This window comes from Loxodonta africana, chromosome 1 (genome assembly GCF_030014295.1).
Source record: "Loxodonta africana isolate mLoxAfr1 chromosome 1, mLoxAfr1.hap2, whole genome shotgun sequence".
Classification (NCBI taxonomy): Eukaryota; Metazoa; Chordata; class Mammalia; order Proboscidea; family Elephantidae; genus Loxodonta; species Loxodonta africana.
The window spans coordinates 42,319,160-42,337,310 of NC_087342.1; the positions used below are offsets into that span (position 1 = coordinate 42,319,160).

An 18,151-nucleotide genomic window follows, 5' to 3' on the forward strand; every position below is an offset into this window, starting at 1 on the left:
AGCCTTAGCACTTAACCACTATGCCACCAGGGTTTCCTCCAGAGGACTAGCCCTTCTTAAACCAGAGCTTGGCACTGTACTTTTATTCATGCTGTATTTTGTGCAGCACTGTGTATGTGTTTGGAGGGCCCTTTGGTCTTCCACCCTGATGAGCCCTCCCCCTGCTACTCTGCCCCTCAGTTTTCCTGCCACCCTCAAAGTCCCTGTGTTTGCAGTGCTGCACTCACACGATTGGTGGATAGCCTCGTTAACGTACAAGCTTCCATGCCTGTTCCTTGGGCGGCTGGAAGTCCAAGGACAGGGCTGGGTCCACTCACACACCCAGTAAATGCCTGCCCATATTTTGCCACCAGCAGCTGCCAACCTGGGGCTGCAGCTCCATCCCGCTCCCTAGCAGCCGCTTCCTCCTGTCAGGCAGCAGAGCCTTCCAGCCAGGAAGCCCTGCTCCAGCAGGTGGGAGAAGATGGTAATCAGGGAGCCGGCAACAGGGATGGCACCTCAGAAGCCACCCAGTGATTCTCGTAGAGCCCTTCCGGGCTGGTAGGCAAAGGGGGAACATACTTTTCACCACCAATTTCTACTTAACCTATCCCTGTAAGGCCCAAACTCTTACACACAGTAACAGGTAATGGAATAACAATGATGATGATAATGACAGCAGTTACTATTTATAAGCTACACGCCAGACATGTGGTAAGCACCTTAAATACCAATATTGTCACAGTAGTAACACTCAGTGACAGGCATGGTTCTAGGTGCTTCTCATGTATTAATTCACTCCTCATTGATTCATTAACACCATTATTGACCATTATTACTTAGAGCGGTTAAGCCTGAGGCACAGCCTCTGAATGACTTGCTCAAGGTCACACAGCTAGCCAGTGGCAGGGCTCTAAAGCCTGTGCCTTAGCCCCCAAGCCCACTGGCCTGGCCAGGCCCCTCATTATGGAGACGAGAAAAGAGAGGCTCAGGACAGGTTAAGTAGGCCCCTGAGGATCACAGACAGCAGTACAGCCCGTTCCATGCTGCTGGAGAGGTGAGTGCTAAGCACTGGCCTCAGGCCTCAGGCCTCAGGCTACCCACAAGCATACATCTGTACCAATCAAAGTCCACCAATGCCCTTTTAGCCAAAACATGTATTTTTACATCGTATTTCAAGGAATTTTTAAAAACGGTTTTAAAATGTCTTTAAGTAAGGTGGCCACTTTACCTCGTCTGTCATTAAACCCAATATATTTTTTGAATTTAAATTAAAAACATAAGACAAACCAAAGCTCCAGCCCCTCCCTGGGCACCAGCCCAGGAGGCCTGGAGGCTGGACAGCAGCTGCTTCCCACTGGGCTGCCTGGCTGGCCTGGGGTCCAAGAGGCCCTTCTCTGCCTCTCCTCTGCCTAGGCTGGGGCACGGGGTCCAGGGGAGGGCAGGGCTGCCCCTCAGAGCCCAGAGGTGGTAGAAACAGCATCTGTGCCTCCCTGGGAATGCTAGTCTCCTGAGGCTGTGCCCCCAGCCTCAGATCTCCCCAGGGGCCTGCATCAGTGCCTTGGGGCACTGTGGAAGCAGGAAATGCAGAGGTGGGAGGAGGGAACGCCCCAGGGCAAAAAGGATGTGCTGTGGAAAGAAGGGGACGCTCACTCTGCAGAGGCAAGTTTCTTGGTTGTCAGAGACAGGGGATGGACACTGGTGGAAGGTGGGAGACTGGGAGGGAGACCTCGGGAGACAGCACGGTGCCTGTAATGGAAGCGGCTCTAGTGTACACTAGCTGTGTGACCTCAGGCAGTTCACGCAACCTCTCTGTGCCTCAGTTTTGCTGTCCGTACAACGGGGCGATTAAATATGAACATTGAAGGATTTAATGTTGGCAACTTGCTTGTGATCTGTTGTCTGAAGAGAGGAGTAACTATGCAAGCATTTGTTAGTGAATAAATGCCCTTGAACTAAACAAGTGAGCCCCAACTATGCATGCAGCAAGGGAAGGGACAGGAAGGGTTTCCTCAGGAAAGAAAAGGAAAAGTGCTGCCGATGTCATCCTGCTCAGGGAGCTGGTTTCGTTCCTTGTTCTTAAGACCTGCTGGAGGAGGACCTTCTGAAACATGCATGGTTTGTGGCAGGAGGGGAAGCAGACAGGGTAGCTGGAGGGCCCATGAATCAGAGATAACAGCTCCTCGCTCCTCCTTGGGGGTGGGGGGTACAGAGAGAAGGTAGGTAGCGATGAGGGGCAGCTGGCCAGGGAGGAGCAGTTCTGGCACCTGTTAGGAGCGCTGGCCGGCCTCCCGGCTGGTGGCCTCTTCCATCAGTTATTGCTAGTAATCATCTGCTCCCCGCGGCTGTCAGCAAGAACTGGGCTTCTGAGGACAATGCAACTGTGCCTTGGCTTACCCCAGGTACTGCTCCTCCCGTGCAGTGGGGCTAGCACTATGAAGCTAGGAGGTAGCTGCTTCCTTCCCCTCACTGGTACTTTAGGGAAAAAGCCTGATTATAACAGCTTTCCCTGCTCAGTGAGTACTTGAAGCAAGGACACAGGTGACTTGACTTCATGCCAGAAATGTGATTTTCATTAGTGACCAAATAATAGAAATACAGGACGGTGTGTATATATACGGGGTCCTGGTGCTGCAGCAGCTAAGAGCTAGGGCTGTTAACCAAAAGGTTGGCAGTTCAAATGTACCAGCCACTCCTTGTAAACTCTACGGGGCAGTTCTGTTCTGTCTTATAGGGTCGCTGTGAGTTGGAAATCGACTCTCTGGCAATCAGTTTGGTTTTTGGCTTGGTGTATATATACATATACACAGACCATCGTACTGGTGGGTGAAACTAGGGTGTTGGCAGGGACGGGGATGGTAGGAAAAGGAGAGAAAGAGAAGAGCTACTTTATGTAAGGGTGGAACGACCATTTTTTTCTCAATATCTCTCAACCTACGGAGCAGTGCTTTCAACCCTGGTTGAACATTAATCCCATGGGGAGTTTTTAAAATCCTCTTGTCCAGGTCATGTCCCCAGACCAATGAGTTTAGTGGGTTTTTTCCTGAAGTCAGCAAGTCAAAAATGAAAGTTATACATGGTCTAAAATCATACTGGAAAAGGTAGGGTAGGCAAATTACTCCCCCCCACCCCCAGCCCCATGCAAACAGCCAGATAAGTAAATATTTTTGGCTTTGCAGGTGACACCATCTCTGTCACAACCACTTGACCCTCCTGTTGTAGTGAGAAAGTGGCCACGGGCATAAATAAGGGGCTGTGAGCCCGGCTGCATCCCAATAAAACTTTATTCACAAAAACTGACCACAGGCAAGATTTGGCCAAGGACTATACTTGGCCCACCCTGACGTTGAGGATGTAAAGGGCTTTTTCTATTGCTCCGTGAACACTGCATAAAAATTCATGTCTAAATAACCCAGTGGGATGGGTGGCTACAAGCAGGCAGAGGCTGACCCACCACAGGCAGGCTATTGGGACTGGGCAAGGGGCATGAAGGGTGGGGTCAGCCCACTCTTCTGCTTGCTTTTGTGTATGTCTGAACATTTCTCAAGATTGAAAGTTTGAAAAAAATTAAATTTCTGAAAAGAGAGAAAACTCCCCTCACACAAACAAGCAGGCAAGTCCACGAGACATCAGCAGGGTGTCTAGGGGTGGACCTCATCTCCCGGGGGTCTTGGCTGCGCACGGGGCATGTTGGGTACTTACGACCAGTAGAGCAGCATGAGCAGGAAGGGGCAGATGATGAGGGCCTGCAGCACCTGCCAGTCCCGGCACAGGACGGCCAGCCCCGGCATGAGGAACTGCCCCGCCATGGCCACAAAGCTCGCCACCATGGCGATCATGAACCGCTTTCCAGGGGGGCACAGTTCTATTCCTGCAACAAAAACAGAACAAGACAGATGTGAGCATAAGTCCCGTGGCCAGGGGAGTCACAGGACACCCCCAAGCAGCAAGCACTGTGCCATCACGTCCACTTGCTGGTCACCGTGAGAGCCCCATGTGTTAAGTCAAGTGTTGAGATCCTCGCTCGTGTCGGTGGCAACGGAGGCCCTGACAGTGAAGGAAATGAGTTAGCTGCTTAAAGCCACAAAGCAGGCTGTGGCAGAAGGCTGCACTTCAGAGCTGTTTAGTTTGGAAACCCAGAAACGCTGCAGCGCTGGGTATGGAGCCCTTGTATCACCCCTTGCTCCCGATCCTCTGCTCGTGGGTGTCCCTGAGCTGGTTTGGAGAATTCTCCTCTCTGGGCAAAGCTATCCCATTGAAGCCCAGCTCACTGCTACCCTGTGGCCACTCCTTCCTGCTCATGGTGCTGTACCATGGGACCCCCAGTCCCAGGACAGGATGGCAGGACAGCCGTCTACTCGCTGCCACCCACCTGCACTTCTCACTCCTGATGCTTCTTGAGGACTCTGAGTTACAGGCACCTGCTCATAACAGGAGGCCAAGAGAGATGGAGCCTAGCCACATTTCCACCCTCACAGACACATTCAAGTGCATCCGACATTCACCATCTGACGAGGAGCTCTTCCCCACATTGTTGGCGCTCTGTGACCCAGTGTGATAGAGGCGAGCTGTGTGTCCCTTTCTCTGGCCCTATCACACAGCTCCTTCGGGCAGGGCCATGTCTGATTCATCTCGTCGTTCTAAAACCAAAACCAGTGGCTGCCTTCCATAAATGTTTGCTTCATGGGAAGAGACAACTCCCCCTGCTGTTTGCCAGAATTTATTCTCTTAAACTGACCTTGAGAAAAATAGATGGTCATAATACCTTAAACTGTAGCACCCAAGTGACAACCAATACAGATCTACTACATGGATTCCTATAGTAAAGGTCCCTAATACTAGAAAAAGCAACTGGTTTCATACATTTTTCCCCTACAGAGTATGTACATCTGTTTGCTACTGTTCCTCTATAATATGCAATGTTCCTCAAAGTTCTCCTGCTTGCTTCCTCTTCTTGTTGTTTAAGTATAGTTGAAATGATTCAGACAAAAAGAAGAGTGAGCCTCAGGAGGGAGTACTTTTCTCACCATTGCACAGAGCCTGTGCCAACCGTGGGCTTTGGAGACAGTCACTGCAGCCCATCTGTGGGCCGTCTAGAGACCTAAGCAGAGGGAGGTAGGAGGGCAACCAGAAGGGGAGCAGATTACCAGGCACAGCAGACAGATCATGACTTGGCTACAAGGACAGAATCAGCTCTAACAAGGGTAGGGCACCATGCCAGCTAACATCTATACCAACACATCTTCAGGAAAAAAAAAATAACGTAATCAAAATTCCCCTTCCTGTTCTACCACAAAAAGATTGTCCTCCAAGCTATAGGCAAGCAAGAGAAACCCAGCCCCGCAACGATAGCTCTAAGAATCCTTCCACAATTTAATTACAAAAACTGGCGGTGCAGCGGTTAAGAGCTTTTTGGCTGCTAACTGCCTATGGGGCAGTTCTAATCTGTCCTACATGGTCGCTATGAGTCAGAATCAACTCAATGACCTTTTTTTTGGGGGGGGGGGCAAATATCGGGATGCTGTTCTTGCGATGCCATGGGCTAGGCTCACTTAGAAGATCACTTCCAAGCAGGGCCCTAGGGGTTGGCCCAGATCTAGCATTTCTGTGGTTAAAAAAAAAAAAAAAAAGATTAGCAGTCACTTGCTCTAGTTTTACCTATTAAGCCCAAGCAGTACTTTGCTGCTATGGAAACCAGACATCTGCATTAGCCAGGATAACATCCATGTTCCGGAGGCTGGCACAAGCCAGTATCAGAAGAAAACTTAGCACCTGGCTGCCCAGGTAAACTTTTAAACAAAGTCAGCAAGATAACATCAAAATAGCAGAATGGTTCCATGTCTACAGGTTTGTTGGCACAACAGACATCGTTGCTTGTGACTTTTCTCCTCTCTTTAATGCTCCTCTCTTTAATTAAATGATACAATAAGCGTGACAATACCTGCAGCTACAATTCTTCTACCACAGCCCCCTCTGGATCATCTACTTCCACACACCAGGCTACACATACGCAATGCCATGTGACAGGTCACGAGGCAACTCCCCAAACCAGTCTCTAGCCAAAGTCAAGTCATCCCTTGATGAGCAAATGATGCCAGAACCTGACTTCTCAGTCCCCTTGCTGAAAATGAGCTGCTGGGACTGGCACATACGTAACCGTTAACATGACAATTATGAAGTTGTCATTGTCTTCCGTAATGCTCCCCCATTCCTCTCCCCTAAGTGGTCTAAGCGGTCCTCTAACTCCTTGCTACTTGAAGTGTGGTCCAAGAACCAGCAGTAATGGCGCCACCTGGAGGGTTGTTAGGAATGCAGAGTTCCAGGCCCTACCAGACCTACAGGATCAACATCCATGTTTTAACAAGACCTCAGACTACTCACTGAGAAGTGCTGGCTAACCATATTTTCCCCAAACCATGAGCACCACCCACAGCAGAAGTGGCTTTGCCTCACAGACACATATCTATAGAAGCTGAGTAAGTGAAACCACCCCCTGACCTCTGCACTCTTCCTGTTGTTGCTAGGAAACTTAGTGGAAATTTACTCTATTGTACCAGGTAGAAAGATTCAGGGCACTTCAACAGATTCTGGGCGTGTGAGCATGCCTGCCTGGTCAATGGAAAAACCCCGCAAGCTGACGTCAAGGCACAGGTGTAGTCACTTACAGGTGATTAACCTTTCTGCCCTGACTCACCAGAAATTCTTTCCAAATCACCTGAATCCAACTACATTCTGAAAGTGGCTATAAAGATGTTCAAAAAAAAAAAAAAAAAAAAGAAGGCAATTATCAAAGAACCACCGGCACTTTGGGTTTGCTGTTAATCACATGTTCTTTCTGATGAGGAGAAATCAGTTTTTCTCCAGTGGAAGAGAGGAAAAAATACACCAGAACATCAGAGCCTTAAGTGCTGGCATCTGCTGGGGGGATGTGTGGAGTGTGGTAGGTTTCTGCTCACAAAGGGACTGCTCTCAGCTCAGCAAACAGGAGTGGATGCTGTGGCTCACACACTTGGAGACACCTGGGTACAGCTACCTGGCCAGAGTCACTGGCTGTGATCCTCAAAGGGTGAGAAACCTGCCACCAACAGGAGACAGTGTCCACAGCCCACATGCCCCCCTCAGGCCAGGCTACTGCTCCCACTGCCTCCTGTGAGTCACATCTATGGCAGACTCAGGGCTGTAAGTGAAGTGGTGTTGTGGAACTTCTTGGAGTCGATTTCTTTGCCAATGGAACTGTCCTAGATACCTCATGCTGCTGTAATAGAAATACCACAAGTGGATGGCTTTAAAGAACAGAAACACATTTTCTTACAGTTCTAGAGGCTAAAATTCCAAACCAGGGTCTCAGCTGTATCGATTCCTTCTGTGGGTCTCTCCTGGTTTCTGGCGTGTACTAGCAATCCTCGACGTTCCTTTCTTTGTAGATGGGTCCTCACATGGTATCTGTCTTCCCCCATACATGTGCCTCTGTGCCTACTCTGCCCTTTGTATTTCTCAGAAGTGTTTAGGTTTAGAACCCACCCTATGAGGGTACGACCTCATTAATATAAGAAAAGAAAAACCCCATTTCCTAACAGGATCACGTTCATAGGTTCAGGGGCCAGGACTTCAATACATATTTTTGGGCAACACAGTTCAATCCATATATTCCACTCTTTGGCCTGCAAAAGTTCATGTCTTTTCCACATGCAAAATATATCCACTCTATCACCTCATCCCTCCACATCTCAACCCATTCCAGCATCACCTGCAAGTCTGAAATCTCATCTTCTTAATCATCTAAATCAAGCAGGGGTGAAACTCTGGGTGTGTTCCATCCTGGAGCAAAATTCTTCTCTATACTTTGACCTGTGAAAACTAGAATACAAGCTTTCTTCTTCCAAAGTGCAATGGTGTATCAGGCACAGGTAGACATTTCCATTCCAATGGGGAGAAACTGGAGAGGAAGAAGGAGTTATGGGTACTGAGCAAGTCTAAAACCCAGCAGGGCAGATCTTATTACCTCTCAACCTTGAAACTAATCCTTATTTTTCAGGCACATCTGGGCAAAGCCTCACCCTCCAGACTGAGCATTCGCCAGGTTGTCTGGATTCTGGACAAAGAGGTCCCTCAGCCCTGGACACCGGCCCTGCCTTCAGGCCCACTGGGATGGAGGTGCCACCCCCTCAGCTTTGGGTGGCTCCATTCTTCTGGTAAACTGAAGTAATGACCCCACCCCTATCCTGCACAATCCCATTCTCTCACCCCACCAGCATAGCACCCCTGGCTCCTCAAATCTGAGCAGTAGCCCCATTCTCCTGGCCCACTGGTATGGAATTCCCGCTCTTCAGAACTGAAATGGTAGTGACCCTACTCTTTGAAACCTAGGTAGTAGCCCCACCTTTTGAAACACAGGGGGTGGTGGATCCACTCTTTGAAACCAAGGAAGTGGTGCTCCCTCTCCTTCCCCCTACCCCCATGCTCCTTCTGATAGTTATTCTTGTCTCTGAACTGCTCAGAGATAAGGGTGGTCCCTTCCATTTCTTAGAAGACAACAGATGTTCACAACCAAGTAGTCCTACTGGTCCATTTCTGTTTACAGAATTCTAGGAAGCAGACAACTTACCTTCATTTTGCATTGCCTCTGTCCCCTTCGGTCTAAGCCGACAGGGGTTCTGCTAAGATGGTTTATTAGATCCATCAGTCACAGGTCTGATCTCTTTAGCAAACTGTTGTGTAGCCATAGCCTTGGTATCATTTCCAGGACAAGCTCTCTGATTTTTACAAAAGAGTTTTTCAAATCTTCATGTTCTGTCCCTCCCCTCCAAGTTTATTTTTCAATTTATCTCTTTCCTCCCATATTTTACTATAAACAAGGAGAAGCCATGCTGCATTTTCAAGGTCTTGCTTAAAAATCTCCTCAGCTAAATATCCAAGTTCATCACTTACATGCTCTACCTTCCACAAAACATTCAAATATAATTCAGACAAGTTCTTTGTCACTTTATGATAAGGACTGCCTTTCCAACAGTGTCCAACAACATGTTCATCATTTCCTATTAAAGCTTCACAGGAGCATATTTAACACCTACTTTTCTAGCAATATTTTATTCATGGTGATAGAAGCTTTCCCTATAGCTCTCAATGCTTATAACCCTCATCAGAATCTCCTTTAATATCCGTAATTCTATCAAGGGAATCTAGGATCTTACTATCAAGTGCATCAAATTCCTTCACCCTCTGCCTATTACCCAATTCTAAATCTACTTCCATATTTTAGGAATTTATTAGAGCAGCACGCCACTTCTCGTCTCCAATTCTGTATTACTTACTTAGTGCTGCTGTAACAGTAATATCACAAATGGGTGGCTTTAAAAACCAGAAATTTATTTTCTCACAGTTCTAGAGGCTAGAAGTCCAAATCACGGTCTTGTCTGTGTCAATTCTTTCTGCAGCCTTTCTCCTAGGGTCCCACACAGCATCTGTCTTCCCCCTGTGTGTATCTCTGTGTCTATTCTGCTCTTTTTATAACTCACAAGGAATTAGATTTAGGATCAACCGTACACTGGTATTATGACCTCACTAACATAACAAAAGAAAACCTTATTTCCAAATAGGATCACATCCACTGGTACAGGGGTCAGGGCTTGAATACATATTTTGGGGTGATATAATTCAATCCATAACAGGAATCAAACCCCAAATTGTCTTAGTGGCTTTTCACTTATGGGCATCAAGACTTCTCCCTGATTGTGTAAGATAATCAAGGGTCATAATAAATTATCATCTTAGGTGATACATCAAAGATTCAAACATAAAAACATCTCAAGTGTCTAGCATTCAGTGCTTTCATTGGTATTGTTATATGCATAGATTATAGAGTACTGTGTCTGGGTTCTAATCCTGCCTATAGTACTAAAACATGTGTGACCTTGGTTAAGTCACATCAGAGCTCTCCTACTGGCTCTGCTTCTCTGGTGGACTCTGACTGATACTGAGAAGCCCTGTCGTACCTGCCCTTCTCCAGGTGCTGCCAGGGGGATCGATGACCCCCTCATCTCATCCCTGCTCTCTTCCCGGGCCAGCCTTGGGAAGGCTCCACAGCCTCACAGGCACAGCCAAGCTGGAGGAGACATCTAAGTCACAGCACAGGGAGGCAGCAGGCATTAGCATGCTTTCTCGGTTGTGTATGTAGATGGGGGGGGGTGAATGGGTCCCCAGATTAAATATCAAAGCTGCACTGAAGCAGGCAGTGCAGCAGCCTCTGGCAGAGGGGAGCAGGGCAGGAAGGGAAAAGGGGAGGAGTTAGGGGCTCAGGACTTAAGAACTAGGGAGCTCAGAAATGACTTAGAAATTCTGCAATAAAAAGAAATCATAATGGCTCTTCGTTTTGGGAGCAAGAAGGTTGGGAAGACGGTGCTCTGTCCCACTGCTACCTCCTGACCACCGTCTCCCAGGAAGAGGAATCTGAGGGGCAACTTTGGCTTTCCAAAGCCCTTTCCAGGTTGGAAATTCCACAATTGTACAAAAGCTCTGGGCTTCCTGACATGGCACCTTAGCCACTAAGAGGCTGAACAGGCAAATGGACCAGATTTCTAACGCTCCCCACTTAAAGTGATGGCATCAAAAAATACCAGTTAAAATGAACTACATGGTCTGAATGAAGGGTTTTGGGGGTGCAGAGCCCCAGTGTTGTCTGGGGAGCCCCATCATGGGAACCCAGTCCTACTGTGATGGCTGAACCAAGAGCTCTCACAAGCTTGACGAATCCAGTGGGCTGGAGACAGGCACCTCGGGGAGTATCGTGGACTGGGAAAAGCTGGTGCATTCTCATGGGAAACACCACTGCATGTGCCCACCATGAACCCAAACATACAGAAGGTTCTCCTTTGGCCTTGACCAGAGGCTCTGTCTTCTCCTTTACTCACTCTCTGCTCGTCTACATGCAGCCTCATGGGTGTAACAGCCTACTGTTTTGCCGGCATGGAGTGCCAAGTAAGGATATTAGAAACCCCTTGCTTACATAATTCTTAAGACATATACCTTGTTCACATAAAACATGGTCTATCGTTGACATTTGCACACATAGCAATAGTAGGCATCACTCAATTGTCAGGTCACAGTCCCTTAAATTATTGCTGTATAGCTGGATAAGAATTTTGCTCTGTGTATAAAGATGCTTACACTTAAGTACCTAGGGAAGAAGCCCTAGGTAGAACACAAGCTTTGTGGTGGTGTTAGCTGGCAGAAGTCAGCTCTGGCTTCAATGTTGAAGTATTTGCCTGCCAAAAATGCCGTTTGGAGAACGAAGCCTTTACATTCTCCTCCATCTCTCCACACACACACACACACACTAATTGTTCACTGGATTTGCTACTTACACTGTAATTATTTAATTAAAAGAAAAAAAACTTTTGAAACCAGTGCTAAAAAACATGTCTTACCTTCCTATAATACGTGAGTGAATAAAACACAGCCCTATTCTTTTTTAAATACGTTTTTAAAACTGTGTGTGTGCCTGGTAAAAATAAAAGTGCATATTTTCCTTGGATTGCTAAACAATCCTACCTTGTAAAACGAGTCTAGTAACAATGGAATACATTAAGTGAGCTGGGAATATTTAAACCAGGAAGCAGTATTCTCAGAGCCGTGGTCCTGGTTGAGGGTGCCCTGCAGCCAGATGTGAGAGCTCAGACACAGCTGACGGTGGGAGGAACTCCTCCTATGCCTCTCCAGGCAGCTTGAGGTTATTCAACCTCCTTGTGCTTCTGTTCCAGTGCACATGATGAAGCAGCTAATAGTTGTACTTACTGTACAGGGTGGCTGTGAGAAAACAGGAGGTGCTCAGACCTGCGTTTGGCCCCTCCCTGTTGCTCACAGATGCTCCGGAGGCGTCCCTGCTCTTGCAGACAACAGGACTCTTGGCTCAGTACAATTAAAAAAGGAGCTTCTGTCAGTCAAGTTCTTCCACATGGCACCTATCTTGTGTTTTAAGCCAAGCTTGCTCAAAACTGACCCAAACAATGGAGGTTATAAGGCCCATGTGATAGCACCCCTACTTTGTGATACCTCCGCTATCCGACGAAAGTTGACAAGGCTCTGTAGGGAAAAGAAAATCTGGGATGGCTAAGGACTTTGCCCCATAGCCTGATTCCAGTTCTGAACCAGAGGCTGGGAAAAGGTGGGGGGTGAAAAGGGGGCACACCAGCATAACCTCGCTCTTCCCACACACTCCCCCTTCTGAGGTGCTTTATTTTAGCCATGGAACCCACTTCCCAGACCCACATCTCCTCTCCCTCACTAATTTAGAAACGGCATTCTGCAGAAAGAAGCAGGAGGTCTGTACTGAGGAACAAGCAGCCTCAAAGCTCCTAATGAATTCGGAAAGGGTTTAAAAAAAATTATTGTACATTCTACCTGGAAGGCCCTTTATGAGAAAAGCCAACCCTTGCAACTTATCCTGTTGTGTTCCATGTAATTCTGGTTACACCTAAGATAACTTTCCGTGGGGGATGAATTTGCTCAACTCTTGGCCAAGGGAGGAAAACAAGTCTAAGAAAAGAACTGTCTCCAAGCCTTACATCAAACACACTTTCTGTCGCAGACCCTGGGAAGGAGAAACCCACTGACGCTCAGGCCACTGCTGCAGACCTCAGCTGTCCCACAGGGCACAAGAGCAGCAGGGCTGGCCAAGGCCAACTAAGAAACCACATGGCACAGCCCCACAGCAGGTGCTCATATAGTCACAGAGGGCACGCTTCCAGACTTGCCGCCATTACGCACTGACCCTGACCCCTCCTTCCCCTCCCCGGGTCCTCCCTATTACCAATCACATGGTTTAGAGGTGAATCTCAGCCACGGGGAGAGAGACTACAGAGCTAATGGAGGCTCTGCTTCCTCAGAGGCATCCACCTTCAGTCACCAAGGGCAGGATGCTACTGGGCTGAAATGGTGGCTGCCCCCTGGCCTGCCTCACTCTCACCAGCAGGGTGAGCCTTCCAGAGAGCCCCACTGGTCCCTGCCTTCATGTGTCTGCAAAGCTTCTCTCTCCCTCCTGTACTTCCCTTCCTTCCCACCGCTCCCCTAGCCGGGTCTGGGGGTCCACTCGCACTCATAATTACAACCACAGGCAAGGACACAGCCCCTGGAATCCTGAAAAAGAGGCCTCTGGACATGTTATTATGGAATCCCTTATTATAGCAAGAGAGCCTGAGGGTGTGGCTGTAAAAGGCTGTTAGTGTCACAACAGTCCGAATGGTCCTTTCCTCACGGAAGACTTATTTTTCCTCTTAATTTAGGACTACCAACTCAGAGGAAGGTTGAAAGAATGTGAAAGAGCTGTTTTCTCCGTTTAGAGAAACCGAAAATTAAAAAGGGAAATTTTAAAGTATCTCCTACAAATCACATTCCAGTGTCTGCCACACATGTAGGAATGAATGTTTAGTGCTCAAACGCATAGGTTCTGAATTAACTATCAACTGACTACCTATTATGTGTCCAGGACTGGGCTAGGTAACAACGTCTACTTGCTGTCACTCAAACACTTCAGTGGGTATTTTTCATGCATTAAACTCACGCGCCCATCTGCAGTTTGTCGTACTGTGGTGGCTTGTACATTGTTGTGATGCTGGAAGCTATGCCACCAGTATTTCAAATACCAGCAAGGTCACCAATTCTGGACAGGTTACAGTAGAGCTTCCAGACTAAGACAGACTAGACAGAAAGGCCTGGTGATCTACTTCTGAAAATTAGTCAGTGAAAACCCTGTGGATTACCAGAGAATACTGACCAAGTCTTCGACCCACTTACTGTGGACATGGATATCCTGGAGAAGGATATGATGTCTGAAAACCCTCAAGGAAATGGACTGACACAATGACCTCAAGAATGCACTTGAGCGTACCAACCATCACGAAGGTAGCGTAGGCCAGGTAATGCTTTATTCCGTTGTACACGGGATCACTATGAGTCAGAGCTGACTGGAGAGCAAATAACAACAACAAACTCATTTAATCTCCATAAGAATCTTAGGATGTAGGTACTATTTTTTTTTTATTATTAACTTTTATTAAGCTTCAAGTGAACGTTTACAAATCCAATCAGTCTGTCACATATAAGTTTACATACATCTTACTCCGTACTCCCACTTGCTCTCCCCCTAATGAGTCAGCCCTTTCAATCTCTCCTTTCGTGACAATTTTACCAGCTTCCCTCTCTCTCTATCCTCCCATCCCCCCTCCAGACAAGAGATGCCAACACAATCTCAAGTGTCCACCTGATATAATTAGCTCACTCTTCATCAGCATCTCTCTCCCACCCACTGACCAGTCCCTTTCATGTCTGAAGAGTTGTCTTCAGGGATGGTTCCTGTCCTGGGCCAACAGAAGGTCTGGGGACCATGACCACCGGGATTCCTCTAGTATCAGTCAGACCATTAAGTATGGTCTTTTTATGAGAATTTGGGGTCTGCATCCCACTGATCTCCTGCTCCCTCAGGAGTTCTCTGATGTGCTCCCTGTCAGGGCAGTCATCGGTTGTGGCCGGGCACCAACTAGTTCTTCTGGTCTCAGGATGATTGTCTCTGGTTCATGTGGCCCTTTCTGTCTCTTGGGCTCCTAGTTGTCGTGTGGCCTTGGTGTTCTTCATTTTCCTTTGCTCCAGGTGGGTTGAGACCAATTGATGCATCTTAGATGGCTACTTGTTAGCATTTAAGACCCCAGACACCACATTTCAAAGTAGGATGCAGAATGTTTTCATAATAGAATTATTTTGCCAATTGACTTAGAAGTCCCCTCAAACCATGGTCCCCAGACCCCTGCCCTTGCTCCGCTGACCTTTGAAGCATTCATTTTACCCCGGAAACTTCTTTGCTTTTGGTCCAGTCCAATTGAGCTGACCTTCCATGTATTGAGTGTTGTCTTTCCCTTCACCTAAAGCAGTTCTTATCTACTGATTAATCAATAAAAAACCCTCTCCCTCCCTCCCTCCCTCCCCGCCTCGTAACCACAAAAATATGTGTTCTTCTCAGTTTTTACTATTTCTCAAGATCTTATAATAGTGGTCTTATACAATATTTGTCCTTTTGCCTCTGACTAATTTCGCTCAGCATAATGCCTTCCAGGTTCCTCCATGTTATGAAATGTTTCACAGATTCGTCACTGTTCTTTATCGATGTGTAGTATTCCATGGTGTGAATATACCACAATGGTATATTTATTTACCCATTCATCTGTTGATGGACACCTTGGTTGCTTCCAGCTTTTTGCTATTGTAAACAGAGCTGCAATAAACATGGGTGTGCATATATCTGTTTGTGTGAAGGCTCTTGTATCTCTAGGGTAAATTCCGAGGAGTGGGATTTCTGGGTTGTATGGTAGTTCTATTTCTAACTTTTTAAGAAAACGCCAGATAGATTTCCAAAGTGGTTGTACCATTTTACATTCCCACCAGCAGTGTATAAGAGTTCCAATCTCTCCGCAGCCTCTCCGACATTTATTATTTTGTGTATTTGGATTAATGCCTGCCTTGTTGGAGTGAGAGGGAATCTCATCATAGTTTTAATTTGCATTTCTCTAATGGCTAATGATCGAGAGCATTTTCTCATGTATCTGTTGGCTGCCTGAATATCTTCTTTAGTGAAATGTGTGTTCATATCCTTTGCCCACTTCTTGATTGGGTTGTTTGTCTTTTTGTGGTTGAGTTTTGACACAATCATGTAGATTTTAGAGATCAGGCGCTGGTCGGAGATGTCATAGCTGAAAATTCTTTCCCAGTCTGTAGGTGGTCTTTTTACTCTTTTGGTGAAGTCTTTAGATGAGCATAGGTGTTGGATTTTTAGGAGCTCCCAGTTATCGGGTTTCTCTTCATCATCTTTGGTAATGTTTTGTATTCTGTTTATGCCTTGTATTAGGGCTCCTAGGGTTGTCCCTATTTTTTCTTCTGTGATCTTTATCGTTTTAGTCTTTATGTTTAGGTCTTTGATCCACTTGGAGTTAGTTTTTGTGCATGGTGTGAGGTATGGGTCCTGTTTCATTTTTTTGCAAATGGATATCCAGTTATGCCAGCACCATTTGTTAAAAAGACTATCTTTTCCCCAATTAACTGACACTAGTCCTTTGTCAAATATCATCTGCTCATACGTGGATGGATTTATATCTGGGTTCTCAATTCTGTTCCATTGGTCTATGTGCCTGTAGTTGTACCAGTACCAGGCTGTTTTGACTACTGTGGCTGTATAATAGCTTCTGAAATCAGGTAGAGTGAGGCCTCCCACTTTCTTCTTTTTCAGTAATGCTTTGCTTATCCGGGGCTTCTTTCCCTTCCATATGAAATTGGTGATTTGTTTCTCTATCCCCTTAAAATATGACACTGGAATTTGGATCGGAAGTGCGTTATATGTATAGATGGCTTTTGGTAGAATAGACATTTTTACTATGTTAAGTCTTCCTATCCATGAGCAAGGTATGTGTTTCCACTTAAGTATGTCCTTTTGAATTTCTTGTAGCAGAGCTTTGTAGTTTTCTTTGTATAGGTCTTTTACATCCTTGGTAAGATTTATGCCCAAATACTTTATCTTCTTGGGGGCTACTGTTAATGGTATTGATTTGGTTATTTCCTCTTCGGTGTTCTTTTTGTTGATGTAGAGGAATCCAAGTGATATTTGTATGTTTATTTTATAACCTGAGACTCTGCCAAACTCTTCTATTAGTTTTAGTAGTTTTCTGGAGGATTCCTTAGGGTTTTCTGTGTATAAGATCATGTCATCTGCAAATAGTGATAACATTACTTCCTCCTTGCCAATCCGGATACCTTTTATTTCTTTGTCTAGCCAAATTGCCCTGGCTAGGACTTCAAGTACGATGTTGAATAAGAGCGGTGATAAAGGGCATCCTTGTCTGGTTCCCGTTCTCAAGGGAAATGCTTTCAGGTTCTCTCCATTTAGAGTGATATTGGCTGTTGGCTTTGCATAGATGCCCTTTATTATGTTAAGGAATTTTCCTTCAATTCCTATTTTGGTAAGAGTTTTTATCATAAATGGGTGTTGGACTTTGTCAAATGCCTTTTCTGCATCAACTGATAAGATCATGTGGTTTTTGTCTTTTGTTTTATTTATGTGATGGATTACATTAATGGTTTTTCTGATATTAAACCAGCCTTGCACACCTGGTATAAATCCCACTTGATCAGGGTGAATTATTTTTTTGATGTGTTGTTGGATTCTATTGGCTAGAATTTTGTTGAGGATTTTTGCATCTATGTTCATGAGGGATATAGGTCTATAATTTTCTTTTTTTGTAATGTCTTTACCTGGTTTTGGTATCAGGGAGATGGTGGATTCATAGAATGAGTTGGGTAGTATTCCGTCATTTTCTATGCTTTGAAATACCTTCAGTAGTAGTGGTGTTAACTCTTCTCTGAAAGTTTGGTAGAACTCTGCAGTGAAGCCGTCCGGGCCAGGGCTTTTTTTTGTTGGGAGTTTTTTGATTACTGTTTCAATCTCTTTTTTTGTTATGGGTCTATTTAGTTGTTCTACTTCTGAATGTGTTAGTTTAGGTAGGTAGTGTTTTTCCAGGAATTCATCCATTTCTTCTAGGTTTTCAAATTTGTTAGAGTACAATTTTTCGTAATAATCTGAAATGATTCTTTTAATTTCATTTGGTTCTGTTGTGATGTGGTCCTTCTCGTTTCTTATTCGGGTTATTTGTTTCTTTTCCTGTATTTCTTTAGTCAGTCTAGCCAATAGTTTATCGATTTTGTTAATTTTTTCAAGGAACCAGCTTTTGGCTTTGTTAATTCTTTCAATTGTTTTTCTGTTCTCTACTTCATTTAGTTCAGCTCTAATTTTTATTATTTGTTTTCTTCTGGTGCCTGATGGCTTCTTTTGTTGCTCAGTTTCTATTTGTTCAAGTTGTAGGGACAGTTCTCTGAGTTTGGCTCTTTCTTCTTTTTGTATGTGTGCATTTATCGATATAAATTGGCCTCTGAGCACTGCTTTTGCTGTGTCCCAGAGGTTTTGATAGGAAGTATTTTCATTCTCGTTGCATTCTATGAATTTCCTTATTCCCTCCTTGATGTCTTCTATAACCCAGTCTTTTTTTCAGGAGGGTATTGTTCAGTTTCCAAGTATTTGATTTCTTTTCCCTAGTTTTTCTGTTATTGATTTCTAGTTTTATTGCCTTGTGGTCTGAGAAGA

The 18,151-nt window shown here is 45.7% G+C and overlaps 1 protein-coding gene across 1 annotated transcript in view; it reads right to left on the minus strand.

The window, feature by feature from the left end:
- Window positions 1–18,151, minus strand: part of SLC22A23 (solute carrier family 22 member 23) — a 230,376-nt gene that overhangs the window by 63,372 nt on the left and 148,853 nt on the right. Inside the window, exon 4 of the mRNA XM_003417860.4 lies at window positions 3,682–3,850. Coding sequence (XP_003417908.2) covers window positions 3,682–3,850 — 169 coding nt within the window. The remainder of the gene's footprint in view (window positions 1–3,681; window positions 3,851–18,151) is intronic.